The sequence below is a fragment of the Notothenia coriiceps genome, unplaced genomic scaffold (assembly GCF_000735185.1).
Source record: "Notothenia coriiceps isolate Sejong01 unplaced genomic scaffold, NC01 NC01_scaffold00032378, whole genome shotgun sequence".
In the NCBI taxonomy this organism is placed as follows: Eukaryota; Metazoa; Chordata; class Actinopteri; order Perciformes; family Nototheniidae; genus Notothenia; species Notothenia coriiceps.
The window spans coordinates 47,866-72,898 of record NW_011365079.1 but is presented as its reverse complement, the minus strand read 5'-3'; the positions used below and the strand labels follow the sequence as shown (position 1 = coordinate 72,898).

General features: G+C 42.3%; 1 protein-coding gene across 1 annotated transcript in view; it reads left to right on the top strand.

The window, feature by feature from the left end:
- The window catches only part of klhl29 (kelch like family member 29), a 132,977-nt gene that overhangs the window by 95,352 nt on the left and 12,592 nt on the right, over positions 1 to 25,033 (top strand). Inside the window, exons 9-11 of the mRNA XM_010788928.1 lie at positions 7,900 to 8,082; positions 10,193 to 10,373; positions 22,430 to 22,623. Of these exons, the coding sequence (XP_010787230.1) occupies positions 7,900 to 8,082; positions 10,193 to 10,373; positions 22,430 to 22,623 (558 nt within the window). The remainder of the gene's footprint in view (positions 1 to 7,899; positions 8,083 to 10,192; positions 10,374 to 22,429; positions 22,624 to 25,033) is intronic.

The following is a 25,033-nucleotide window of genomic DNA, read 5'->3' as shown; positions in this document are numbered from 1 at the left end:
TGGGAGAATAAAGCCTCTCCTAACCAAAATAGTTGACCTCTTAATGGTGAGGAGGAGAATGCATGGCCGCGCTGTTCTGAAGCAAAAACATAGTATAACAAAGGTTGAGGTCGTATTCAAAGCCTTATGTAAAAGCTACAGGTCTCCTAACTTGTTTTCGGAAATTTGTCCAGGGCAGCTCAAAGGCTGTTTCTAGCAACTGAGGCTTTTATTTAGTCTTTTTCCAGAAAGACCTATGGTGGAGCGAAAGTCAAAATATAGTGTAAATTGGTCTAAAGAACTTCTTTCTTGGAAGAATTATAAATACATGAAGCGTTTGTGCTTTCACGGAGGGTGAGTATATGGGAATATTTTCTCACGGGAGTTCCTGCGATGTGGCGTATATTAAATTTGCCAAGTTTGTGTAATTTTCTTTTATGATATGATCGCAAATGCATTATTCATGTTGCAGATTTCCATTTAAAAGTGTGGTGTCCGTAATTTGATTGTTACCTTTTATTTGAAAAAAAGACCTGCTGTATGCTCTACCATCGCTTGTTGATGAACTTTGGTAGAATAATCATCTGGTAAATGGTGGCAGTGTGAGGCGCATGCATCCTGATGGAGACCAGAATATCAACTACATCAATTGTTAGAGGGCGACAGCTGTGACACGGGAGAAAAAAGTAGATTGGTTTACCGTTAAGCTGTTTTGGAATAAGGCAAGACAGGAAACAGGACCACTAAGTTTTATATCTTAGAGTATATGCAATAAATACAAGGTAAAATTACTGTTATGATAAAACTCTCCACTTGTTTTAAAGGTCCATGTCATGGCATTTCTGATCATAATTCCATTGTTGGTCTACTAGAATGATTTTCATTTGTTCAATGTTCCCAAATGACTTGGTTTCTCCTGCGAGATCTTGTATAAGTATGATGTAGTTCACCCTGTCCTTAACGGCTTGTTGGCGCTCCTGCCCCCACTCCCTCCTATGGCCCACTGTGTTCTGATTGGTCAGCTCGCCCACTCTGTTTTTCATGGGTCCCCAACGTACAGCGGAACATCAGTGTTTATGTGTTACAATGGCGTTTGTTAGCAACCAGAAAATGACACCAGTAATGACAAACAGATGAGAATGCTGCGTGGGGTCTGGGTGCCTTGTTGGCGGGACGTTGGGACAGTGTGAGCCGGGTTACTGTTGTGGTTTCTGGTTGCTGCGTGGGGTCTGCGAGACACCGCAAAACTAAGCCTGAACTCAGCATGAGCACACACACACACACACACACTCACACTCACAGGCACAGCCGAAACTTCCATTTGGCTTCCATATGTAAACAGAGCTTTGTCGAAATTAGGCATAATGGTTGCGTCCTGCAGATTTAACCTGTTTTGTTTCTGCAATATTATTTCCAAATACTTCACCCTAAAGATGAGGATGGGAGGAGGAAATTACCCCAACACTGGTAATGTTACATTTTAAATGAGAGACATGTTCTGACATGTGCTTTAAGGCAACTATGACGTTAAGATATCATTCTGTTATGCCCTTAGAGAGAAAGTACTTTGTTGTTTGTTGAGTTTGTGAAGCAAGACTAATGTGGTCTAATGTGGTCTGCATAATTTACAACGAAAGTTTTGGAGAGAACTTACCGCCCTGAACATAAGTTGTCAACTTCAAAAATGTTCTGGGAAACACAGTATTAATAAATAGTGATTAGTGAATGACAACGTGGCCTTTTTTTCTACAAGCATACATACCCATGCTGAAGCAGTACTGTACTGTACATTTAAACCTTTGGGTAAAAAAACAATCTCTAATAAGAGATGCAAATGCTATTTAACTATCCCACATCACTTTGCGATGCAGGTGTTATTTATCTCTGTAGGAAGGTAAACAGTGATGAAAGGAGGTGACAACAATGACAGAGCTCGACAGTTCTTGAGTATCATGGGATTTTCTATTGAAACTGATGGACTGAGCATTTAATAATAATCTATTCCCAGATTAAATATTTAAACAATATGAAGGAGATGGCATGCAGGCATGATTGTGTCGCAGAGGTAGAGCGAGCTATTTCAAAGCTTTAGGAGGATTTCTGACACTAACAACAGGCAGCTGGTCTGTCAAATCAACTCAAAAGAAAGGGGCTGTGAATCACACAATCGCAACGTCTTGGGGAAGAGTTTGACAGATTAACAACAGCAGTTTATTCCGTAAGACTCATAAACAGTTCATTTTATTCCTCAACTAAATTTCTTAGTAACAAGATGGCATAAAAGCATGATTATTTGTGTTATTAAACCCAGCTTGAGAACTATTACATTGTAAAAACAGTCAAACTGATGAATTATGGAACCTTTTCTTTTTCTTCTTATACATAAACAGCAATGTACCTGAATAAAGGCTTATTATATAACCTTGGCATTGCTCTCACTCCCACGCAGGAGTGACTAAAGTTTGCTTCTGCATACATTGAAAGCAGCTTTTCGACCTTAAATTATCATACTTTAACTGACAAATATAATAAAAGGTAATATATGAAGCACTACATAAATCTCTAAGCTGAACAGGAAACACTTGAGGAGTGTCACTTCCAGGCAATTTCTGAAGGCATTTGTTCATATCTGCTTTGATAAATGAGCCTCATTAAGTGCTGAGCCTTTATTTTGTAGCTAACCACCAGATTTGGCAGGTGTGTCTCTACTGTGAGACTCAGTTGGCTCTAATGCCACTCTGTAATGTTGGGCCAAAACTGGAAAAGATAGTATAGACTCCGGCAGGGAGGCTGCCAGTCAACAGCAGGACTAAACCCTGTCCGCTGCAGATAAGGGAAGTAGCTACTCAAGGCCTTTTTGGTCGCCTCTGCTCAAGGAGGAACAACTGTACAGGTCTGAAGTGCAGTTGTGAAATAGAGAGCTAATAACATTCATAAATCATTAGTCAGTGTATGTGAATGGCTGCCTTGTTTGATATGCAGATGGCTGGTGGGGATTGCATCTGAAGGCTGGGGAATGGCATGAAACGGTGCGACAGCCAGACTTGATTTGCTCCGCTCATAGAGTGATTGATGCGGAGATTGTTTACACACGCAGCCAATCTTTCCCAGCGCGTGTGCATCTGCATTTCTGTGCGTACAGGTGTGTTCCCGTTGTCATTGTTCCTTAAGTATATGTACATATATACGGCAATCTGTGTACACACTAGTGTTTATTTGTCTGTCCATCTGAGTCCGACTGCATGTACGGCTCTGAGCTCTGGCTCTCAGCACCCTGACTCCTCATTTGCAGTCCTTCCTGCCTCCCTCGCTCCCCATCTCTCCATCCATCTCACTAAGGGTTTCACGCTTCTAACCGTGAAATTCACCCACATTCACAATTATGTCTTCAATCAGAGCCATCTCAAAGCTAAGGATGCAGCCTTTCTTTGGGAACGGCAGGAGATCCAAATCAACACTCAAAAGACCGCGCAGGCTTACTCCTGTCCCTGCTCTCTACCCTAATCACTGACAGATTTTTAGGGATGGGAGCAGTCGAGTTCGGAAGGCTTTTAACTTGCAATCAGGTACCACGGGCCCGCATGCTCCTCAGCATGTTGATCCTTTGGCAAACCAATATGATTGCAGAAATTGAATAATTCATGGGTGTCTAATGATGTGTCAATCACAGATGGTTTTGTTTTATTTATTGCACGCCATGCACAGGTTTGTGCGTAGTCCCATCTCTATTGCAAGTTAATATTGCATGAAGACTGTTAGCAACATGACACTGAGTAGAGCAACTAGCTTTTCTCATCAGGGATGGTGTGCTGTTTTCTAACAAGTCTGGAGGAGAGGAGAGCAATTTACCAAGAGCATGTTCGCTCTTTTTTTGACATCTTTTCATACTCAAATGACCCTTTTTGAATAGCAGTACATAAAGATGTGCCCTGGAAATCTGCGGCTCTTTATTGTACATGCTGTTTTTCCGGTTAATTTAATGGCACATTGGTTGTTGTTGTTGTTGTTGTTGTTGAATAAGCGTCCCTGCTCTGTGTATAGTTATTCAGGCGTTTGTCATATAGCGCTGATTGCCAAATGTATGTACTTTCCATCCCCCTGAAGGTTGTTGAGCTCCACTCTAGCGTGTAGCCTTGCTCTGACTCAACCGATGCCTTCATTCCAACCTGGACCCATCTCTCCTCCATGTATTTATTGTGTTAAAAGTTTTCTTTTTGTTTAACGTAAACTTCTCGACCAGGGTTTTTTCTTTACGTTTCATAAACCTTGGCTTTGTCTGACACAAGAGGCAAATCATAAAGCCTTGAAGACCTTGCAGAGAAATGCATTAAATGGCTCCCAGGAAGTTTCATGAACCCAACCATGACCAAGAACATACAGCGAGATTGAGTTTCCAGCGGGAGGCTTCATCACGCCTCGCGCTGCACACAGCTGAAGTCCTCTGTGGGCGGCTCGGTGAACTGACAAGTCCTTAAGTACTTGATGTCCGCGGGGGGTGTGCAAGCTGGGTTGCCAGTCACCCAGAGAAAGGTCCCCTTCTGTGGGGCGCCAGCGGTGGGAGAGACCCCGTGTTGCACTCATAGAAAGAAGAGGCTGCATCTGCTCTTTGAGTTGTGGCGTGGCAGGGGTTTGCCTCCTGGCTGCCCGTGTCAGCGCTCTGACGGGGATCCGCTCTTTTGTCTGCAGGCAAAAAGGAGCTGTCAGGCAGCCAGAAAGAGGAGACCAAGGTGGGTCCGGTGCATTCAGACTCACACATTGTGCCCTCCACTCCCAGAACTGCATTTTAAATCACATCTTGCATGTATACTGGCAGCTTTTATCCATGCTACACACAGAAACTTGGAGATGGAGGTACTTTGCCCATTTCAGCTCCCTGCCCAACAGCACTCTCTTTTGGAGGGAAATAATCAGCAGGGCGATGATGCTAATAATAACGGAGCGCCCCGCCGCTCTGCGGCCCCATGTGGTCGGGGCCGTGCAGCGAAGAACTTAAGAAAGAGGGAGGGCGAGAGAAAAGTAGCGAGCCAAGAAGAGTTTAGCAGTGCAGAGCGGGCAGGAGAAGATGAGAGCAGAGTGGAGATGCAGAGGCCCCCAGGTGGGCCTGTGAGCTCCGCACAATCAGTCACACTGCGCTCACTCTTCTCCCCTGAAGCCTCTCTACACCAATAATGAAGTGATGAGCTGTTGTGCATGTCTTTAATATGTCTGCGGGTGTTTTTTACTGTTTAGATCTTCCCCCATACTAGGTCAGACAGTGCCTAGGGCTCCTTGTGGTTGGAGAGGGGTGGTGGTGGTGGTGAATATGGGGTTTGGGGGGCTGCGTGGCCGGCCCTAGTAGCCTTGCAGTATGGCACTGTAGTCGGGGACAACGGGCTCCCTGAGCCCCCCTGCCGAGGCGGTTCCCCCCTGCAGAGCTAATCCCCTGCTCCTCAGGATTAACCAACTTCACAGCGCTGGCCCCTACTGCGCTGTCAAGGCACCGGCTCACCCTACAACCTTACCCCCTCCACCACCCTCCTCCTCACGCACTCACATACACACTCATTACCCCTCCATAGTACCCCTCTCCCCACTGAAACGTCAGTGTGTATTTCTTCTCCTCTCGTCTCCGTCTCTCTCCTTTCCTCTGCATGTTATAATTATCCTGATTGCTTTACATCAAAGCAAACCGTTTTCTAAACCATGCTGCTTTAAGCTGCTGAGTTTGAAACATTCTTAATATATATTTACTACATGGCATCCATTGGATTCCTCCCATTCCACCACAACATCAAACTATTTTAGCAAACTCTACATTTTTTCAATTTTAAGTAACACTTATGAGGTAAATAATCACATGACATGAACCACTTTATTAGCACTAAGGCTAATTAATAAAGTGTAATTTGTCAAGTAGATATAAAATGATATTTGAGTCAAGCTCCTGAAATCTGAGGATGACCTACCTGCAGACAAATTGAAATGAAACATAATTGGTAGCTGCTGCCTTAAGTGATCCATTAACGAGCCAATCTTTAAGTGGTCAGCAAAAACAAAAAACGATGAAAAAACCTACCGTGCTCCATCTGAGTGCTTTATGTACTCTACCTGTTCACATCTGAGTTTTCAACTTACATTTAAACGGTTACAATAAATAGCTACCAAACAAGAATGTGTCCTTTTAATGTGGGTAACAAAACCTGTGTGTATCACGCTGTATGTGTAAGCACAGCCAGCTCCATGGAGGTACTGTGTGATTTTGAGGCTCCAGGGCTGAGAGAGAGTGGGCCCAAATCAGGCAGATCATCACGTCTATTTCACATTTCTCTCTCTCTCTCTGTGCCATTTCGCCTCCCTCTATCCTCCCCCCGGTTTCCTCTTTTAACCACTATCTCCCACCTCTGTTCCATTGCTCCCTCCATCTCTTTACAGTGCCGATTACGTGGGCAGGAGATGATGGGTGTATTTGGGGCCTTCGAGGCTGTTGATGTCCAATACGTCTGACATGCTCTAGCAAAGACATTGTCTGCTCTTCCTCGTCTCCTAATGGGCGCTGAGCAATCGGAGATATGGAGGTAGATGATGCAGAGAGTTATAGAGAAACATTGGAGAGCCGCGGCAGGTGTGCCCAAGGATGGTATTATGGGAAAGGTAGAGAGAGGCTGCAGCTAATGATAAGTAGGAGCTGTGTGTGCTATCACCTCCCTGATAATCGACGGGCTGGCACTTTGGACAATTTCCAGCCTTTACCAACAGGCAAGTCATTTTTCTCTCGCCTTCTTTCGGTGCCTATTTCTACCCTCTTACTCTCTAGTTCACATCCCTCTGTGTCAAAACAACACATAAAAAAAGTTCTATTCTCTCTCACATCAGGCTGCCACCTAGTCCCCTGGTCGTTCGCGCCATCAGTCAGGCGGCAGCAGTGTGTTACTGGCTAATTATCAGTGGTTAGGGTGTGACAGATGCTGCAGAGATGGTTGGCGTTCAGTCTGCCTTCCCCCCCTCCCCCCAAGAGGAAGCAACAACTGACCTTTAGAAAGCAAAGCCCTGGCAAACCATCGCAATATCCAGACACCGCACCCAGGGAGGGATTGACACTGGAGGTAGAAGGGTTAGGTGTGTGTGTGTGTGTGTGTGTGTGTGTGTGTGTGTGTGTGTGTGTGTGTGTGTGTGTGTCTGAGAGCATAGATCAGGGTGAGTGCTGAATGTGTCTCAAGTATCTTCTTAATCACCTAAGGCCCTCAGTGTGTGTATACATGAGACCAGACACATCTCCAAGTACAAATGTACACAAATTGATTCCCACCTATTGATTTTTAGCGTTTCTTTCCTGCGCCGCTCAAACAGTGTTTGTTTCTCTGTGAGTGTGTGGACAAGTGAATGTGTACGTTAGTATTTGTATCATGTGTATAAAGAGAGCATAAGATAGCTGGGTGGGAACCGTACCAATGGCAGCCCCATCAGTCTCAGTAATTGAGTTATACTTTCCTATTTAACTCAGTGGTTTCCTGTGAGAAAGCGGGAACTTTTCTATTTTGCATTGAGTTTATATTTCCCGACTGATTATTGACTCTGGAACAGCCAAGGCATGCTGAATTCAAAGCAGCAGACTTATAATGTAGGCTGGTTGTGTTTATGTACTATCAAGGTTCCATGAAAAGTTGATTTTAAGTGGTGCCATTGCTACTGTATATATTCAAAAAGAAATCACCTCACCTTGAAAGCAATATCTATGAAATACTTAAAGGTCAGGCAAAATGCCACAAAACATTTTTCCTGTTAGTTACAGCAGCACAGGGGCGTCTGAAAGAGTCTTTGATTCAATCTTGGCTCTTTTTCACTGGCGGAAAGCTTCCCTGATGGCTGGCTTACACCCATCTCTTTCCTCCTTTTGTCCACCCCAATCATCCTGTTCTTCCATCCTGTTCCTTTGTCCTGTAGGTGTAGCGGAGGTGATAGTTCTGGTGGGGGGGCGCCAGGCGATCGGGATGAACCAGCGCTCCCTGACAGCAGTCACCTGTTTTAACCCCCAGAGCAGTAAGTGGTACCCACTGGCCAGCCTGCCCTTCTACGACCGCGAGTTCTTCAGTGTCATCTCGGCAGGAGACAACATCTACCTGTCAGGTGAGTCTTATCCGCCACTCCTGCAGCACAATTGTAGCTTTCTAGTTGCAGTCATTTAGTGCCCAGAGTAGGAGGACAGTAGTAACCTCAGTGCAGCAAGGAAATGTTACACCCCCATGCAGAAGCCTTTCAGACTCAACTTGGAAGTAAAGAAAACATACTATTGTTCATCATGAAATACCTGCAAAACTAATCGGCCTTAACTGTAAAATGTACTTGTTAATTAGCAAATCTAGCATTGGTGGATGTAATCATGCCACCATTGTAACCTTTGCTAAACATTAACATGTTAACGTTGTCATTGTGAGCATTATAACATGATATTGTGATGGTAAAACTCTGCAATTTTGCTCAACATACCTTTGAGCTTCAATCATGAAACACCCAATCACTTTTTGGTAGGAGGGCTTAAGAGCCGCCTTTATTTATAAACCTTCAACATAGAGGCTTCATAGTCCATACGAGACAACAAGCTTTATTGCTCCCTTCAACTTTGACAAAGGAAAAGCAAACAAGATCCGCTTTTCCGTTCTTACCTTTCACAATAAAAGCCCTATACGACCTCTAATATCTTTGCGGGCACGTATACCACGCATTCGGTTTTTTTAGAGGTGATGAATAGGAACTCCCTCACATTTATAGGGCAATAATTGAAAAAACAATTACAGATAAAAAGATATGGTTTGGGAAAAAGCAAACCATGGATTCCTGATGTGTGGCCTCTTTTGATTTGAAGTTCCTTTCATAATACCAAATCTTGACCAAGGTCTCCACTCTTTGATTCCACAACTCTAAGTGAGGACATTTTCACTTTGTTACAGATATATTTCAACACAGTGAGGCTACCTAAGCCATTGCCAACTTTTTGTGACCTTTTGTGAAACATTTTAAGAGTTTTAAAAGGGTGGCTGCCCGCAACCCTTTCTCATATGTTGCTTTGAAAACGTAGTTCTATCAAACACTGCAGACAACTGTAATCCTTTTTTTAAGTATCTGCTATTAACCTGCCATGGAGCATTTCTTTGAACTTGACATTTTTCTCTGTGTGTCTCTACAGCGGTTCAATATTCTGCAGTTTTGTTTCATAGTGGCACACTGTGCACTCAGTGACTCCCTCTATGAGGCACCTTTAAGTTGTTTCTCCAGAGGTAGACTGAATTTCTTCCTCCACGGTCCATTTGTGCAAAAATCCTGCACGGTACTCAGACCTTGACATTGCACCGTGAAAATGTTGCAGGATTTGTCCTGCGTTTAACTTTCCTCTCCCTCTTTTCATATAAATGTAAATTTGTGTTTGGGCATTGGAACAGGTATGCATGTGTCCGCTGGGAGTCAAGACAGCCAGTGGGGAAATCAGAGTACTTCGAGCAAGCCAATCAACAGGCTCCGGTCTGTAACCTTCCTCACTCTCTGAGCAGGGTCACTGAGTCACAGCTAGTGTTACATGTCAGACTACACAGCTAACAGGGCTGCTTCGAAGAGAGCTGAAACAAGTACAGTCTTAATGGTTGGCTGGTCCACTAGTAGTCATCACAGCGGCATACAACTTCTGGTCAGTTGGCCAAGTGGGTCACTCGTTCTTTAAAATCCTTAAAAAACAAACAATATAGGTGTTAAGATTTCAATATACAACCTGATGATTTTAAAGTCAATAATTGATTTCTACGTTTAGATGCTTGAATGATTTAAAATGCTGTCTTACTGTGTGAAAGTTGCTTGGATAGACAGGCTTCTTCTATGGGCTTTGTGCATTTCTTTATGGATTGAGCGTTATAGTACCTAGGCCTAATTTATGATAAATTAAACAAAAAGGAAATCTCACACACAAGTTCCTTTTGCACTCTATGAATAAGCTTTCAATATCACTTTTTTTCAAACATCAAACAAGGAAATAAATATCCGCCTGTCTTTTGTTTATATAAATATTTAACTCACCCAGTCCTTGTTAATGAAGCAGCACACAATGGGAATCATCTGTGGCTGTTTTTCTCTATTCCAAACCCAGGTTAAGTAAACTCAAATTGCTCAAAAGGTTCTTGGTTCCCAGGGAAAATATAATCACCCTACACACCCACTTGAATAACTGTTCTCCTACTGTACATGTTTTCAGGGGGCACAGAGTCTGGTGTGATGGTGGCTGATGTGTGGTGCTACATGTCACTGCTGGACAACTGGAACCTGGTGTCCCGTATGACTGTGCCCCGCTGCAGACACAACAGCCTGGTGTATGACGGCAAGCTCTACACCATCGGAGGACTGGGCGTCTCTGGTAACCTGGACCACGTGGAGAGGTAAGCTTGACGCAAAATCAACAGCAGTCAATCTCCAAACAGCAGACACCTGCACAGTCCCATACACCTGTGAATGATTCTGCAAGCGTAGGTGGATGCTGAGCAATCCAGTTTGAGCAAACACATTTTCACACTGCACAGCGAAACGTGGCAGAGGGCGTGGCATGCAGCAGTGCGGTGCAGCATATTGCAAAAGTGGTTGGACAGGTTTGTTAGGGTTTTTCTGTGAGAGCAAAGGTGCAGAGGACCGAATCTGAGCCGGAGCAATTTAAATGGTCACAGCTGCGAGTGTTGTTACGGAGCGACCGAGCCCCTCTTACTATCGTTAGATTGGCGCATCAGGGAGAGGATTCGCTTTTTGAGAGTTGAGTGGTGTACTGTGTCTGATTCCATCCACTTCAGCATCATCACATCACTTCAACTGAATGTCGTCAACTGTGGCCCATTCAGCTTGGGTTTTTCTTCTTATTTTCCTCCTGTATTTGTATTAAGTCTTCAACATTCAATCCGACATAGAGAAGTCTTCTTGCCCTGTTTTGGATTTCTAGAAGCACAGAACATGAGTACATATCGTGTAGATTCAATCATTTGATTCACATCGTCTGATTTTTGTAACATGTTTCTTTCCTGTAACCTGGGCTGAGGAGTGGGTTTCAGCAGACGGAGGGAGGGGGCTACCTCCCCTGCACGGCAGAGCGAGATTAACCAAAGCAATCAAAAGAACATTACTGAGTATATTAGAGCAGGCCGCTGCCGCTCATTACCTAGCGTCTCAATTGATCTCCAAAGCTGTTCGCAATGCACAACAGTACTCCAAATGAAACAGCCTAATTTGATATTTCCCCGTAATGCTGCCACACAGTGTCGTTATGACAGGGGGTAGATGGAATATTTGCCCCGTAATGGAAAAGCATTTGATTCCTCTGTCTCTGAGCTGCTTAATTTGAGAGCAACCACCGCATCTAGGGCATTTGCAGTTCAGAAGAAATCAGCGCTTCACCCCATGATGCGTTTGTATGTGTTTCGCCGTCTTTGCCCTTGTGTGCTTTCTGAGCAATCACAAAGCTTCTCCGAGGCCCTTAGCAACTGGACTCAATTATCAGCTTGGTAAAACCTTAACCTACTTTGCCTCTCTCCAAGAACTGCCAGAGGCCTCCTCTGCTTGGTATTACTGCCCCAGTGCTGCACTCTCGAAGGTTGCGCCGGCTTGGGAGAAATAAAGCGCTCTCCTAACAAAATAGTTGAACTCTTAATGGTGAGGAGGAGAATGCATGGGGCTGTGTCTGAAGCAAAAACATATATAACAAAAGGCTGAGGTCGTATTCAAAGGCCTTATGTAAAAGCTAACAGGTCTCTCAACTTGTTTCGGAAAATTTGTCAGGGCAGTCAACAGGCCTGTTTCTAAGCAACCGAGGCTTTTATTTAGTCTTTTTCAGAAAGCACTATGTGGAGCGAAAGTCAAAATATAGTTAAATGGTCTAAAGACTCTCTTTCTTGGAAAGAATATAAAATACATGAAGGTTTGTGCTTTCAGAGAGGGTGAAGATATATGGGAATATTTTCTCACGGGAGTTCCTGCTGATGTGCTATATTAAATTGCCAGTTTTGTGTACATTTTCTTTTATGATAGTGATAGCAAATGCATTATTCATTGGTTCAGATTTCCATTTAAAATGTGGTGTCCGTATTTTGATTGGTCTACCTTTTTATTTTGAAAAAAAAGACCTGCTGTAAATGCCTCTACCATCGACTTTGTTGATGAATTGTAGAATAATCATCTGGTAAATGCTGGCAGTGTGGGCTGCATGCATCCTGATGGAGACCAGAATATCAAACTACATTCAATGTGGAGAGGGGCGACAGCTGTGACACGGGAGAAAAAAGTAGATTTGGTTTACCGTTAAGTGTTTTGGAATAAGCGCAAGACAGAAACAGGACCAATAAATATTTTAATATCTATAGATATATGCAACTAAATAAATGTAAATTACTGTTATGATAAACTCTCCCACTTGTATTTAAAGGTCCCATGTCATGGCCATTTCTACTGATCATAATTCCATTGTTGAGTCTACTAGAATAGATTTACATTGTTCAATGTTCCAAAATGACATTGGTTTCTCCTGCAGCATCTCTGTATAGTATGTGTATTCACTCTGTCCTAAACGGCTTGTTGGCGCTCCTGCCCCCACTCCCTCCATATGAGCCCACTGTGTTCTGATTGGTCAGCTCGCCCACTCTGTTCTCATGAGTCCACCAACGTTACAGCGGAACATCAGTGTTTATGNTGCGTGGTGTGTGTGTGTGTGTGTGTGTGTGTGTGTGTGTGTGTGTGTGTGTGTGTGTGTCCGTGTCCAAGGTGAAACTGCTCGCATCAGCAAGAGATAAGTGCCGACACGGTTCAACTTTTGTCTTATTGTGTGTGTAGCAGTAAGCATTGTCATTTATGGCAAAATTGGAATAATTTATTAATGGGCCCTATTCAGGGGAGCCAATGAGAACCCCTCTTGCTGAAGACCCTCTTTTCTTAACTCGTTTTTTTATTGATGAAAATGCTCTTAGTTTTCTCTTTTTTAAATCCATTGAATGCATATTTATTATTAACCCTCCCCAGAGGAGGTTATATTCTCAGTTTGGGTTGTGAATGGGTTTCTCTTGGAAACATTACTGGCCTAATTTTCATAAGACTGTGTGGAAGCGTGTAGCATTGGCCATTGTTGGACCCATCTCATACAATTGTGAATTTTCTTTATTGAAACAACTTTGGTAACGGTCAGAGCTCTTATTGTTTCCTTCTAGTTGAACAAGATTACATGCAAACAGTACAAACATACACCTCTTTGTATGCAGATGACTTAATAAACAGCACTGTCACCATACATACTCGCCAGGAGTGACAATTTTTATAAAAAAACAACAGTGATTTTCTAAAGACACAGCTTATCTATCAGACAGGCTGTTGCTACAGCCACAATCTCCCCTGCAATTTGAGCATTTTTTTTGTGTGTGTGTGTGTGTGTGTGTGTGTGTGTGTGTGTGTGTGTGTGTGTGTGTGTGTGTGTGTGTGTGTGTGTGTGTGTGTGTGTGTGTGTGTGTGTGGCAGTGGGCATTTGTGCTTGGTGTGTACACGTATGTCTGTTATTAACCTGGAATGGGCTGCAATCCATCAGAGTTAATGAGTTGTGTATGTGTGTGTTCTCTAACAGCGATGGCAGTGGAGTGTGTTGTGTGTGTATGTCTTTTGGCTGACCTTGACATCAGTCTGTCAGAGAAACACACTCTTACGCCTTCCATACGGAGAGTGAGACTCCATCAGATCTCCAGATGTCATCAAACACAATCTGTCAGGTGTGTGTATGAGCAAATAATAAGCAAAACACCTGTGCCCTTCAATGAGTGGGATTTGGGAGTTCATGAATGAGGAAGTGTGTCTTAGGTGAAATCAGTAGTCATCAATGTCAAGAGAGCAGGTCTCTGAAAGTTAAAATGTAGGCTAATCATTATCACGTTTTGGAAATTAACATTGTTTTCAACCTGCTACTGTCGCTGGTCTACCACCTACTCATTCCCAAGTCTACCATCCACTCGGTTTAAGTGGTAGAGATAAATGTGTGAGAAAGAATAGAGAATATATTCAAGCAACAATTTCATAATTTGCAAAGTAACCTTATCTCCACCTGCAAGAGCTTAGTGAACATATACAAAATTAGCAGCAACTCAGTAGATTACCATTATCCTTTGGAGTAAAATAAATCTAGCAACTAGTTGCATATTTTACCAGAAATTGGAAAGGGGCTGCTGCTAATTTTCCAACCACCCATTGGACAACATGTATATTGTACATGCAAACTACCAACTCTGATACATAATACAAGAGAGTACAGCACTAGTAAGTCATGCCATGCGGTAAAAGAAGAACAACTGCTGTTTTGTCTTCTCTACAATCCCCAAGATGAAGCCACAATCATGTCAGCAGAATTATGCGATTACAATAGCATGCAAATACCCAAACATTTACATGTTTGAGCATCTCCGAGCCCCTCCTAAGTAAGGAAGGACTCTGTAGATTTCCCCGTCAGACATTGATTAGCAACCCGGGGAGAGAGAACACGGGTACAAACAGCTGTCACATGCCGAGAAAATCAACACGGGGAACAGAGGTGCATACAAACAAGTTCAAATTAGTTGTCACAAAGCTGCTGTTTTTGTTTTCATCTCTGACAATTTGCGCACTGCTGTCTTTTGTGAAATAGAGCGTGGTAAAAGGTGAGTTTGTGAGTGTGTTAATCCTGCCACATTTGACCAGAAAAAAACATCTAGTACAACAGTCAAATTGCATGTTAGATTTAACGCTGAGATCATAAGGGATCTCCAGCACTTTTCCATTATCACTGTTAACCTAAAATACACCTGCTAACTGTTGATGAACAGATGAATGACCACAATGAATGACCATGTGTCTAATCAACCACATACCACAACATTGCATGACTTTATCTTACTACATCTGGTAACAGGCAATAACATAATAAATAGTGCCGAAGCTTCATCATTTTTACTGACTGGCAGTTACATTTGCTCATTAATAAATGTAATACTTGTGCTCGATATCGAATTACTATACTTGTTTGCTCTTTTAAACATTTTATTGTATTTTTTTATTGGGAACACACACAATTATAACCAAGTAATGTTTTACCAATTATTATTATATGTTTTTGATACCAAGATAATTTAATAAGCAGTCATTCAATAAGTGACTTATAACATAATAAGGGAAAAAAGGCATCCGTGTTTTTGGTTCAGAAATGAGCTGAGAAGGTTACTGTACATACCCGCCTTTTTATCAAAGTATGAATCAAGCAATTATTAGCCTACTTTATTGGCAATTGATGCTTTGTTTGGTAGTTGTTACAGTATTTCTCCTACAAGACCAAACACAGATGGCTTCAGACTCTGAGAGGTGCAGTAGTTCCAGTGCAGTTTTAATTGTATTTGAGTATAAGACATTAAAAAACTATAACAGTAGCTTTATATTTAGATGAAGACAATCAATCAAAGAAGGGCAAATGTGTTATAAAAAATTAAAACGTTACGACCAAAATCCAATTAGTTGTTCGCTACAGATACTCAATGTGTTTGTAACCGATTGTCAAACGCGTGGCAGTCTGAGAAAAACAATGACATTGATGGTTTGTTGACATGAGAGAGTGGAGGTGCCCAACAGACAGCAGGGGGATAGCGGAGGTGTGGGCAGGCCTCACGCTTTCTGTTATGTGCTCTGACACACAGATGGCAGCTGACACAACACAGATAAACTCCGTCCTCTGACACACACACTCTCCTCCTCATTCTCTCTCCCATTGGTCTTGATGACTGGATGAACGTTTAAACGAACGCAAAAACTATTATCATCCTTTTCCTGGTTTTGCTATTCCTTTAACTTCTTTAGCCCTTTCGGTTCGTCGCCCTCATCTACATAGCATTTTGCTAAGGTGCTAGTAATGCGTTTTGGTTGAGATACTATAAATATGCAGAAGATCTCAGTTGAATGATTTCAAATGAACACCCACAGTCCCTATCAGCAGCCTGCTTTGTCAAAACCGCCCACCTGCACAGTACAACTGCAAAGCTAAATCTACTTTAAAATGAAAGTTCAGCAGACATTTTCAACTGCATTTTTCCTTCCAGAACTCTAAAGCGTCCTTTTTTTGTCATGGTGGAAGATTTCTTGCCACCTAGCTGCTAATGAATATTCCTGGCAAACGTGAGAAATGTTAATGTAAGCAAATGATATGTGTGTGCAAATAGTTTTGAATGCCCTCCAGGCAGGAGCTGAATCAAACAGAAGCCCTGTTTTCCTCAAGCCAAATCCCAAGCCTTCAGTTCATTACTTCTGACAGCAAACAGAGGGCTATGAGGGATTGATGCACTCCCATGTACGTGCTCTCCCTCTCTCTTCTTGTGCCTGTTCCAAGGCAGTATAGAATCCATATCAAACCACTGTAAAAGATGGCAAGGCATGCAAAATATATTTGGATAGTAAGTCTCTGGGTTTAATTACACTCGGCACCAGATGGGGAAGCTTGCAAACTTGGGGGCTAACTCTAACATAAAGACAGTCCGTGTCTTTATAGTCCCTGATTGTCTAGTTACCAAACACACAAATCTCTTCACATTTTCAGTGAGTCAAAGCTCTTCAGAATCAACAGAGGAAAAGGTAAATTAAATACATAAATACATGTAACAACAATAGAAGTCAAAACATGCTTTAGCCCGTACAAACACAGCTTTGAGCTCAATGCTAACATGTTCATAAAGATGATGTTAAAATGCTGACGATTAGCAGTTATGTTTGTTATGTTCACCATCTTACATCATTATGCAGATGCTTGTACCCTAAACCCTAAAAACGAGGTATGGTTGTGGCTGATGGTCATGACTGTTTTGCCGGTACTTCCAACATTAAAGTAAAGGGATCACAAAACTTATTTTAGAGTGACATGTCATTTTGTCCAACAGTTGTGGAGATATTTCAATCGGTAACAAACCACCGGATATTGCCATCCTTGGAGCTACATCACTAGCATGGGTACAAATACAATCAGTGCCATAAACCTGGGCAAGAACTGTGTAAAGATTTCAACTAGCTGTAATCAAGACCAAATATGACGCTTTGATTTGGTTTTAACTAAATTGTTTCTTTTGCAATCAAGGCAAATGTACCCAAAAGACTAACAAATCTTTAGCGATACATGTTGCTGCATTCTGACGTTTTGTGTGGGCAGCCAGAGGAGAATACAACAGAGAGGTGTTGTGTCCATGCGAGTCAGATAGATAGCTGTGGTGGAGCAGAGATTAATGCAAATGTCTAACTTGAGGAATGCATTGCTCTTCTTCTTTTTGTATTCAATCAACTACTATTGTATTCCAGTCCACGCACTATATCTTTAAAGGTTGTTTTGGACCTGAATTAAGGTTTTGTCTTTCCTTTATTCCTCGCTATGAGCTATTTGAATCTCAAGAATGTTAATGTATGCTACTGTAGCTACTGTTAAGCAGTAAGAGTCGGCATGGCATTCCACTGTGGTTATAACTGCATGACGCACTCTTCAGCCACTTAATGGATCTTTTTGTCAGCATTGAGGTGTATGGAGCCTGAGTGGTTTTGTTATCTAAGTGAGGCGTCTTTCCTTCTTGCTCCCCACTCTCGTTTCTCACACACACACTATGCTGTAGTTTGTATCTCAGGGGAAATGGATTCGTGTCAGTATCTCGGAGACTGGCAGCCCATCCATTATAGCTTATCGCATGTGTGTGTTTGTGTGTGAAAGAGTGAGGCAGAGATGTGTGGAAAAATACGTGGCTCATGATCCACACACCCTGCAGGTACCCATATTAGTGAATTGGCTGTGATGCCCGGGGCGCCTTCTCCATGGTGAGATTGCATCATCCGTGTGTTTTGGGGAGTGAGAGATAGGCAGAAATGTACTATGTAGGTCATGTTTGAAAGATGGAGGATATGTGGACAGCTTCAAGAGACCAACATTGGTCAATAATGTGCATTATTTTCCTATGAGTTCAACTCTAGAGTCATCTAATGCAACAACATTAACACATTCTACCTCCTGTTCACATTATATCATACTTATAAATTCATATTTGTTCCTGCAGCTTCACTAAAAACAGAGAGAGAAACAGATGGCACACACACAAGGCTCTTAGACGTGTAATGCCACCGAGCAAATCCAATAGAGGGCTTCATAACGGCGTTTACAGCATCCATTCATTTTTATGCTCTCTGACTCAGATGTACGTTTCCTAGTAAAAGATAGAATGTGTGCCCCAGGCGCAATATCTGCATATGCTACACATTCTCTCAGCACATCTGTGATGACGTCATCACTGAGAGAGATAAGGGAAGCCCACGTCCAGAGAACAGAGATGTTTTTAACAGCTTGCTGCATAGATGCAGGCTAAAAGCAAACTCAAAGAAGGTACATCTAAATCATGTATTTTCAAAGAGACTTCAATTAAAATATAGAGCTAGCTCTGCAGATCTCCTCCACCCTGTCATCCTGGAGTAAATTGTCCTGATTGCAAGCCCAGTGTCCTCTGCTTTTCGCCTCGGTTACCTCGACAAAAAGGCAATTGCAATATAGCTGAGAATTATCTCTGTGGAAAACAAAATTCGATGATACACTTTTTGTTCAGTTGTTCAGTCGTTGCACAAAGCATGAAAATACCTTTTTCAGGCACATTACCAGAATCACATTAAATATGAGGTGCAAAAATCGCTGACTCAAAGCTGGACATATTAGGTATAACTTTGTCAACAAAAAACACGTGAGCAAAACGTAATTCATTTCCTGTGCTATCAAACCCATCAGTATTAATTTACTTTGCCTTTTGTTTAAAAACAAAAGTGCACAATACAGAGTGGCAAAGTATTGAGAAACGGCCTCACACTTTGATGGTTCGCACCTTTGGTGACTTTTAACCACTTTAAATCCACTCTAAAACATAGAACAGATACAGAACTGAAGTATATGTTTAATAAATTATGTTATATGCATAAAGAAATGTTATCTATTTCATTATTCATGCTTAGGCATATTTAACCAGCCAGCCAATACCAACAAATGTGTGATCCAAGTGTGAATTGTCATTCAAATAATGCATAGTCCACCCCCCACCTTAGTATTTAACACCTGGTATTTATAATGCTCCATACTGTAGGTGGCAGATTGGCATATTAACGTTGGACACAATTCTTCATATGCACTATAGAGAGCATGTAAACAGGACGGGAGGTGGTAAACCTGTCAGCTGTCAACATAAACAAACATGGCAGGTGTGACATTTCAACTTCACCTGTCAGACATTCTGCTTTGTATCCAAACAGGTCAGAGAAGAACAAAGGCCAGAGAGACGTTAGCTTGTACTCTTTTTTTCATATTGCGTGGGTAGCTTTTACACCTGGCTGACATGGAATTATAACTCTTATTTGTTGGCTTGTCAGTCGCAGTGGGTGGGAGGAGAACGAACATGTTTATCTTTATCCAGATTACAGAACATAGAGAGACGGCACATTTAGTTGAAAGAATGGCCTCTCTCCTTCATTCATAATCTCTGTCTGCTCTTCCTATCTGTTGTTATCCTGTCTCTCTTCTTACACAAAAGAACACGATCCTACATTGTCTGCTGTGTTGTAACCCGGCAGCTGCATTTTGTGAGATGATTGTCCCTGTGTGATGAAACAAGCCCTGTCAGGAGCTACAGCCGATTACATGGCTGCATGCAGTGATCACTCTTTGTGTGTAAACACTTTGGAAAAAAGCAATCGATGCAATGCAACATGTTGATGGATAAACTCCAACAGTGACATTGAAAAATCTCTGTCTGCCTTTGCTGTCTGACGGAGAGATTCAGAGTTAAGAGGAGAGATGTAGGCTTTGTAATGAACACAGAGATTTTATTTGCTCCCTCTCTCGTTCTATTTTCTCTTCTGCCTTGGATATATAATCAAACCATATGCAACCGCTCTGAGAATCGTTTTGGTTTCAGTCCTTATGTCACGGTTCGCATTAAATGCTTGATGGTGGATCACACGTGAAATTAATCCAATCAGATTTGTGACCTCTGAGGCTCTCTGAGACGCTGAGTTGTTCTGACCTGCACATGTTAGTCTTTATGAGAACTCCTGACCCTTTTGACTGCATTACAGCTGTGCCATGTTGACACTAATGTCCCTTTACAATTATTTCTTGAACAGGAGTCTAACATGAGCCAAATATCATCCAACCAAGTTAGAATTATAGTGGTCGTTTTGCATGACTGATGTCTGTTTTGTCTAAGTTTTCTCACCCCTTTGAAGTGGGTAGGAACGGTTGGAAAAAAAACGTATTTCCACCAACCTATCAGAACTTAAAAAGTTAAGCGACAACCTTTGGGACTAGGCAGTGAAGCCTGTGTGAAAGTGCCAACAACTGTTGTTAATAGAATGGCCACTTGAGGCTGGAGCAAAAGGGAGTTGAGCTCCGTAGAACCCTAAGTTAAAATGTCCAATTTTACTTGAAAAGAATCATGTTTACAGCCTGGTACCAAAGAACGTGTGAAAAAAGTGTGAATGTCCCCAATGAAGACTACTGTACCGGGTTTGAATTGTTATGTTAGTTTACTATTTGAATACTATTTTGAAAGCCTTTAAGTAAGCATTATAAGGGGCTTGGCCACTTTAAGTGACAGGTGTCCTCACAGGTAGCTAGATGCTTGCTGTCTGGTAGCATATGTTCTAATGTCAGAATAGTCAAATATAAACATCACAACAATACATCTTTCAGAATTCCTAACTAACTTTAACAGTAAGAATGTGAATTGTGGTGTTAAGTTCTTTTTTCATCATCCAGACCAGCGATTTGCAATAGTCTTATTGTTTTTTTTCCCCTTCCCCTAATCAGCTTCACTCAGCAGTGTCTGACCCTCAAATATATGAACCTCCCCCGAAGTGGTCCAAGGGGTAATTACATCTGCCAGAGAATGAGGCACGTGTTAGTCCTTCTATCTCAGCAGGGCTCAGTTACTCAACCTGATGCTAGTGTGTGTACGTGTGTTTCTGTGGGTGTGTGTCCTTGTTTAAACAGTGCTAATTGGCACTCTGGAGTGTTTCGACTCCACCTCTCCCAGAGTGTCTTGTGCCGCCACTTTATCAGACTGCCAGTCGATTTGAAATCCATTCCCTCAGCAGGTGTTGCCCGAAACATTATCAGAACCCCAAAAGAGAATTTCCCCAAGGGCTATTTCACTTGCTCCTCTCACTCTCCTATCTAACGGCCTTCTCACAGGAAGATAGAGGCAAACAGGGCTTCCGGGCATCTTTTGAAATTGCTACAGTAAAGCATCCATAGCCAGAAAAAATCTTTGCACACCTGTGAGCCTTGGACGAGTACGTTAATCCCTAAAACTGCACAAAACGCCCATTGCTTCCAATGAAGCCTTAAATTGCTTTCAAGTGAAAGAATGGGAATCTACTTTTTTGAGCAGTAAGCGTTTGATTGTGAGGTTGGTTTTCCTGGGGGGCATTGGCTACAGTTTTTGTTTTATGTAAAGGTGTTTTTCTTTTATATCAAGACACAACATTTAATAAGAAAGGTTTGCTTTAGTTTGAATGAATGTGTGTTTTAATCACAGATCCCGAATATGTTTGCGGCTCTTTAATGAGGCCTTTTCAAGCTGGAAGGTTGTCAGAGCTGCTGCTTTGATCAGTGGCCCATGGACACAGGATTACACTGCTAACACGCTACGCTAATGGAGCCATGGGGCAAAAACACACACTTACAAACACGCCTCTAAACACACACACACACCAAACACACCAAACACAAATTCAAATTTAGTAAATATACATAAAAACACACTCAACCTCTAACAAGGGCACAGTGGCATAAGCCGGTGTCTTGTTGTGATGCAGCCCATTATGTCAGGCCCTTTCATCTGTTTGTGGCGGTTTGGGTCGGCTGAGTTCTAGGCTCGCCGCTAAAGGCTCTGCCAAAGGGGGCTCAGAGAGAAAGGTCCAAAGCTCGGCGCTGACACACAGCCCAACTCTAGAGACTAATGGTTTGTAGCTCCCAACATATGTTGCTTTGTGTAATTGCTTTAATTGCTGTCATTGTACGTAATGGTTGGTCTTTTTCATCTTCCCTGGTGATGTAGGCATTCTGCTAATTATATCTGTCAGCCCCGCAGCCAAAATGAGAGTTTCACAGCCATTTCAGAGCAGTGGGAACTTTTAAATCTGTAGTTTCTGTATACTATCGATGTTTGTGTGGTTGTAAATGAATGAGTGTGTGTTAGAATAGCTTATGAATCATTAGAGTTCAGATCATTTAGAAACTCCCCATCGTGAATCTGTTTAATGGAACTGGGGTGAGGTTCAAACCTTAACCGGCTTTTCCTTCCGATTTATTTCGCTGTGGTTTTTAATTTGTATGCATCCAAAGTTGAAATGACAATGTTGGTCTAACAAAAATTGGAAATCTCTTTTTCTTTCACTCCAGGTACGACACCATAACCAACCAGTGGGAGACAGTTTCTCCTCTGCCGAAGCCGGTCTACTCTGCAGCAGCCACGGTGTGCGGAGGGAAGGTCTACGTGTTTGGAGGAGTGAACGAGGCCGGGCGCTCGGCGGGGGTCCTGCAGTCCTACGTACCGCAGAGCAACACCTGGAGCTTCATTGAATCCCCCATGATAGGTAAGACAGGTGACGACACCCATGGTTCTTTACCTATAAATGTGGTTTCTTTCACACACAAGCTTCAACACAGTGCAGACATGTCCTCAGGGGACGTGTTGCCATGTTTGCCATCACCTTTTGTGTGATACCATAACTGTTGCTTCCTTTTAAACCAGTCGACCAAGTTGTTATTCCCAAATGCGTGGTTTCTCTTTCCTTATTATGCCTCTGCATTTTCCCTATTTGAAAGGGAATTAACTTCACACCAGCAGAAGAAAACCCATGAATATTAATGTCTGCTTTTTATTAGTAATGTAACACTGAAAAAGGCACACATTGCAGTATTACTGTTCTCATTTATATGCATGCTTTCCTCTAATCCTTGGTCATTGACTATCTTGTTAGAGGCTTTGGGCCTCCATTATGGTTCCCATGGTTGCCTAGCAACAGTGTTTTCAAAAATGTACCCACTTGAATATCTTCCATATCATGTGCTTGACTTTTCCTGTCAAACCTATAAAACACCGATGGCCATTTGAAGAAAAAACAGTTGATGACTTTATGAGGCTGAATCCTTTACTTGGGGCTTCTACTCCTTTTGCACTTTGTACCTTAAAAACACATGACGTGACATCCCATATATATATATATATAATATCTCCTGTGTGTTAAGGTGAAGATAAAGAACATTAACGGTGTTAAAACCTCTACAAATGAGAATTGAGTGTTGTTAGAATGTTAGTTTATTCATGTCGATTGTTGACCCACACTCAGGAAACAGATAATTCATTGGTCAGTGCGACCTTTTTCCATCCTAGTTGTTTTCTTCTTATCATTATTTCCTTCCTACTCTGTATTTAACATTATTCACTTGTTATTGCTCTATCAGTGTAATGAGAAGACCATAGTTTGCTGCAATGTTTTGGACCTCTCTGTAGTTATTCACCTCAAAAACCTGCAGCCACGTTCCAGTCAGAGCCACCAGGGTCCTGTAAAGGATGGGGCATCAGAAGAAACACTTAAAGTAAGCTGCCATAACTCCCGGGTAGCAGGAAAAACACAAATGGTATGACCCTGCGTTAATCAAAGCACTGACAGATGTGTTCCCACTGCAAAGATCTTATCAACAGGCAGGGTTTTTTAAATATGTTTTTTTGAAAGGTGCAGTGCCGCAGGGATGATTGCTATTGATTTGAACACATCCTGTGAGTCTTTCCGTTTAACATTTGGTTCTGGACGACACTTTTACACACTGACACACACCACACATGGAGTGTAAACCTATCCCACAAAAATGCTTTCTTTTGTAGAGTTAGATTGATACCCCTGCTGTCTGTCGATAGATATGAGGAAATAGCCAGTCGGACTCCAAAATCCAACTACCAGCAACTCTAATGTTATATCTTGTATATTTAATCTACACTAACATATTTTACAGGGGGGGGGCTCAACTATGTCCTGGTTAGGAGCCAGTAACCAGTCGATTTGTCCTACACCAGAAATGTTCCTTCAAATCAAATGTCAAATTGTCATTTTTGGCTTTGTTTTTTCCACTAAGTTAACAAAGAAATATAACCTATGCTAAAATAAGATAATGCTAGTGGGGGCAGCCTTGCACTAAATGGCCACATATGATCCTGGTATCAGTCTTCTTTAGTACTTTCACTCTGCGAATTTCCCCAAATGTCAAGACCATCAATTTAAAGCTGCAGCTGGAATTAATATTTTGAAGCAAAAACTTCTATGTTTAAGTACATTTTGATACATTTTCAAAAAAGATTGAAATGATCTATTTCATGCCAGATCATCCCATTTAAAATGTTGGCAAATTACGTAATCTCTAGGGGTAGAGCTATCCAGATGCGGCTCAAATGGCGGCGTACTGATGCTGCAGTTAATTCTGGCTTAGAGGAGAAACACTGGGTCATAAATGTATTTGAATTCAACTGTTTCCTGACACAGTGGATCATTAAAGCACTGGAGCAGCGGCACTTCCGTCAGCACTGATGCCCAGTTCCTCCCTCTCTGTTATTAGAGCCTTTTCAGAGACACACTACTGCGAGTGTTATTCAGATTATGTAACGCTGGTGTTTGGGGCGAGAGCTGAATGGTATTACTGGGCAGGAAGAGAAGCTGGCAGAGGAGGAATGAGAGCAAAGTCTGTCGAGTAACACACACATGCACGCAGATACGCAGACACACACAGCCTCTACTTACCTCATATCAACTACACTTCCCCCAGGGGCACAGGTACACAGCGCATGAATTATGTAACGAGCCGGGAGGTTACTCTGTGTGTGTGCTTGCATTCTGTTTGTCTATTAGTATGTGTGTTAAGGACAAACAGACAGACCGTCATCTGTCAGGGTGTAGATGAGCCTGTGTCTGACAGCCAGCGAGCCGGGGGATAATGGACAGGTTTAGTGCT